General features: G+C 36.2%; 1 protein-coding gene across 2 annotated transcripts in view; it reads left to right on the top strand.

Moving 5' to 3' along the window:
• Nucleotides 1-3,957, top strand: part of TSHB (thyroid stimulating hormone beta) — a 5,031-nt gene extending 1,074 nt beyond the window's left edge. The window contains exons 1-3 of one of the 2 annotated variants that reach the window (XM_006763043.2): nucleotides 599-818; nucleotides 3,003-3,165; nucleotides 3,614-3,905. In XM_006763043.2, the coding sequence (XP_006763106.1) occupies nucleotides 3,004-3,165; nucleotides 3,614-3,868 (417 nt within the window). In that variant the 5' untranslated portion in view covers nucleotides 599-818; nucleotide 3,003 and the 3' untranslated portion in view covers nucleotides 3,869-3,905. Of the gene's footprint in view, nucleotides 1-598; nucleotides 819-3,002; nucleotides 3,166-3,613 lie in introns of those variants that run through there. The other variant, XM_006763042.2, reaches the window with a different exon arrangement.
• The last annotated feature ends 1,176 nt before the right edge of the window (nucleotides 3,958-5,133 follow it).

Raw genomic sequence — 5,133 nt, forward strand, 5'->3', positions numbered from 1 at the left:
ATATATTTATATAGTCTTCTGTAGCATTCCAAATTCATCATATGTATTGTTAATTTTTTTATGAGATTAGGATAGAGCATATGGAAAAATGAGGGGCACAAAGTTATTAAATTGCTCAGTGACACACATTACAATGAAATTTGGAAGCAGAATTCTAGGTCACTAACTCTTAGACCAGGAGTCTGACACTAATTTATCACATAGAATCACACACTCTTTGTACTGAAAAGAACTTCCTGATCATATTCTGGTTCTAAGCTTTGCTTTTCTAGCTAAAGGAAGTGAGGCTTTGAAAGGTTTTTTTTAGATAGAATTTTATTTGCAGTTAAGGAAAAAGGATAATTTTTACTTTCTTTACATCCAAAAGTTATTCAGATACTTTGCTGATAATTCAGTGCTTTTAACATTTCCTTTTGCTAGTTTAGAGTTTTATATTTATAAGGGTAACTTTGAAAAAAATGTCTAGTGTCCAGAATGAATGACAATGGGTAAAAGTTCCAAAATAGTTTTTGTTTATTCTACAATTTTAAAAAAGGTCAGGTGTACTTTTTTTTCTTTCTTTCTGTTTTGCAGTTGGGGAAATAAGGTCCAGACCAATTAAATATTTAAGTCAATTTCTCATAGATTCATGGGAATTCTTAAAATACAATTGTGTTCCTTAATCCAGGACCAATATTCTCACCACTAGGTTGCCACACATCTATTTTACATAGCATCATAGAGCTAAAAGTTAAAACGTGAAATTAATGATTTCCTATGGCAAAAATCCAGTAGCTGGCTGGCTGGCTAGTCAGGCAAGAACCATATGATCAGGACAGGTGAGTATTTTATATAATGTTCTCAGTTGATATTTTTAAGATTCTGCAGAGGATCCTCCAAGTCTGTGGCTCTAAAATAAGGGAACCAATTCTACCATTGAGGGAGCTCACATTTGTGAAGCATTTGAGAAAACCAGATTCCATGAGCAACGAGTTCTTATATTTTCTGTCCCTAATTGAAATACCAACAAACCTCCAAGGAAAGCTTGAACATGCAGCATTTTATTTAAAAGAGTTCACTAGACACATATGTAATACCTTAAATCAATAAAGAAATTAAAGATTGAAAAAAATAAATAAAAGGGTTCACTAGAAAACCCTTCTTAATGGGTTAGCTTACTTCCTTGTCTATATCATTTGGGGGTTCCAGAGTCATAATTTGGACTCTTTCAGAGCACTTAGAACAATATGTACTTTTATTATTAGTGTTTGTTCATACTTATCTCCTCCATTATTAGACTGTCAGCCCTGAGGTCAAGGACCATAGATAGCTTACGCATTTTGTATCTCTCAGTGCCTGGTTCACATGCTCAATATATGCTTATCTAATTTTTCTGCAATTCTCATTCTGGGAATAGGAGTGCAGAAATGTTTATCCCTGGTAGTTTGTTGAATGGGGTTTTAGTTTTCTCTTAAAAAGTTAATTAAAGATGAATTCTGGTTAACTGTGGCTGAGTCTCTAAGATTTCAGTTGATGGAAATTTTAGTATATACAGCTTACAGATAGTATTGGGATATAATGGAAAGATATGAGAAAATCTTGATACATTTTTGATAGAATAAAATGTTTACTGAATTATACCATATTTAATAGAAAAAGCAAACAAATTTGTGTTCAAAGATAACTGCTTCACTAAGATGAATATTTTCTTTTCTCACAGTAATACTTAAGGAGGAAAAATGGCAAATATACCTAGCTAACTGTACTATATTTGTAAGGTAAAACAATCTTCTTAATCTCTGAAGTGATCAATTTACATTCAAAAGTCTGGATTACCTGCTCTCAGTAGCAGAACTAAAATAATTATGCCAACAGTATCCAGCTCATTATGATGCCAATTGATATTGAACAAATTCTTTCAGCGGACAGGCTCTCTTGAGATACTTGTTCTTCTTCTGACTGAGGCACATGGACCCTCTGATATCTTCTATGCAGCCAACCATATTTGATTCTCCTGGCTAGCCCACAATGTATCTGCCACCTTGATTGTTATTCTCACTACTGTGTCAACCTATAATTTTTGCATCTGAATTTTTTCCCCCAAAATATATTTTTCTTGATTTTTAGAAAAAGAGGAAGGGAGAGGGGGAGAGAGAAACACCAATGTGAGAATGAAACATTGATTGGCTGTCTCCTGCATGTCTCCTACTGAGGACTGAGATGACAACCTGCGCATGAGGCCTGACCGGCAATCAAACCAGCAACCTTTTGGTGAATGGGATGATGCTCCAACCAACTGAGCCATCCGGCCAGGGCTGTGTCTGAAATCTTTTTAAGATAATTAATTTCATACATCTTCTGAGTAACATAATTTTTTACATGTCCAAGTCTACTTTTTTCAACATTAGAGGAATATCCTAAGGATGGAGAAAGAAAGTATCTAGATTTCTGGGTTAGCTCCTAATTTTATGTTAATGTTTTCTGGATTTTCTGTAGCTTCATCTTGTCTTCCTTGGCAGGCAGTGGGTAAAATTATATGCAATATTATTTGTATTGAGATGGTACTAATGTTTGATAATGCATTTTCTTGGTTTCTTTGCCCTTTCTGATTATGACCCATTTGTTGGCCTTTTAACCAAAGTTTTTTTGAAAGCTAGAGTTCTGGGAAAGCCCTTACTGAAGCCTAACTGTTCATTCACTTCTTCCAGTCATAGAGGCAGGTATTTGGATTGTTTTCATTGAATGAATTGTTGTACACTTAGTTGGCACATGTGTCTCTGCCACTTCCCTGCTGTGGTGCTTCAGGCTTGCCACTCACTGTGGGGTATGTGAATCAGAGCCACATTTCAGTGTATAAAGAAAAATTACTGCGGGTATTAATTATGTAAAAACACCTAATATAGATCCTAGGACAATATAGGCATAGTATTAAAATATACATATTTTTGGCTCTTTCCAAATGTCTCTTCTGAATATCCTAAAGGATACACCTAATAGATTCTTTAATTTTATCTTCAATTTAGCATGACTGCTATCTTCCTGATATCCATGCTTTTTGGCCTTCTGTGTGGGCAAGCAACATCTTTTTGTATTCCAACTGAGTATATGATGCATGTTGAAAGGCAAGAGTGTGATTATTGCTTAACCATCAACACCACCATCTGTGCCGGATATTGTATGACACGGGTATGTAGTTCATCTTACTTCTTTTAGCTGTACATTAGGTAAACCTAGACTTTGTCCATATCTATGCAGAAAGGAAATGAGATAAATCACAACCTCATTTCCCAAATCTAATGGTAATTGGCTCCTTAGAGGTAGAGGGCACAGGTTACTATATGTTTATACTCAACACAGTGGGTATAGATAATTTTATAACAGTTTACTTCCAAACTTTGTTTAAGCCTTATCTTGTTTCCATGATTAAGGATAAAAGGGTGTGTGTGCCACATTTGTCTCTTTGGGATTCAGTGAGGATGTGTTGAGTGGGGTTTGGGGAATGGGACTGAGGAATCCTCCCCCAGTCCTATTAGTGACAAAGAAACATAAGTGAGTTGGTTTTTATTTGTTGCCATTGACTATATGCATCTTAAAGTGCTATTATACTATGCTCCTTTTTCTGTTCTCTCCTCAGGATATCAATGGCAAGCAGTTTCTTCCCAAATATGCTCTGTCCCAGGATGTTTGTACATATGGAGACTTCATATACAAGACTGTAGAGATACCAGGATGCCCACGCCATGTTAGTCCTTATTTCTCCTTCCCTATAGCTGTAAGCTGTAAGTGTGGCAAGTGCAATACTGACTATAGTGACTGTGTACATGAGATCATCAAGACAAACTACTGTACCAAACCTCAGCAGTCCTATTTGGTGGGAGTTTCTATCTAACTTCAATAGACTGTAACTTGCAATGCAGTTAAATGTGTTTTCCTGGAATAAAGCTAAAAATATATCAATATATTTCACAATACATTGTGTATAATGTTGAGTGCTGGTTCGTCCATACCTGTACTTATGCATGCATGAGAGACCTGAGGGGCGTTAGAAGAAAAGGTGACTGAAGGATGATTTCCACATGGAAGGGTGGAGTGCAGGGTAAATGGAGAACAGGGACATAAAATACTAATGAAAGCCAACCTTGAGCAAGCTCTTTTAACAGAGGGCCATGAATTTTGTCTTGACACAGAAAATGAATGTGGGAGTGCTACAGTTATAAGGAATGGGTAATGTGGAAAGCTGAAGGAACACATGGCATTAGGTGCTAGTTAGGTTTGAACATTAGATTCTTTACTCATTAATCAAGTATCTGTATTTGATATACAGTTATCAGAGGGGATGTTATAATCCTGCAGCTTTAAGTGTCCACGTTATCAAGTGACATGAGAACCCAAAGCCCCAGATTAATATTTGGAGACCATGCTAATATCAACTTCCAAAGGACTGGAATGGAGGTGGAGCGTGAGGAATATGTGAAATCTGCAATATGGTACTTTATCCTACTCATTCAAATGCACAGGATAAAACGTCACCAAAACGCATCAACAGTGCATTCTATTTGCAGAACTATTCTCTTTAATTTAATTTAATTTCTCTGTGGGCTAACTGACTTATGAAAGTTATACCCCGAAAGCCTGGAAAAGAGGCCACGATCATTTTACATGTGAACATCTAAATCCTTTTTAGTCTTTCAAGTAATAAGAGACAGTTTCTAACATTTATACCAAAAGCAACTTGTACTGTTTTGGCTTTTGATGTCATGAAAACCCAATATGATTATGAAAGACTTTAGGGACTGGGGGAAATTGCTAAGAGATTTTAATAGAGTAGAATCATCCTAAATTTTAACCTAAATATTGATCACGATTGAAACACTGTTTTCTGGCAAATGTACTTGGTAAGGGGCTGCTTATTTTTCTTTTCCTTCTGTAGGTAGTATTTCGTGAGGGTTTGGTTTTAATTAGATGCATGAAGTGAGGCAGATCTAGTGCCCTGCAGACTTGACCTCAAAAAGATGATTTATCCCATACCTGCCCATTTCTCTCCATCCAAACTCTTACTACATCAGGGTGAAAATCAGTTGTTAGCAGGGCCAGTAGGCTTTGCTATATTCCACAGTCACTGGTTGCATTCAGCTAGGTATCTTGCAAATACCT

This window comes from Myotis davidii, unplaced genomic scaffold, assembly GCF_000327345.1.
Source record: "Myotis davidii unplaced genomic scaffold, ASM32734v1 scaffold217, whole genome shotgun sequence".
Taxonomy (NCBI): Eukaryota; Metazoa; Chordata; class Mammalia; order Chiroptera; family Vespertilionidae; genus Myotis; species Myotis davidii.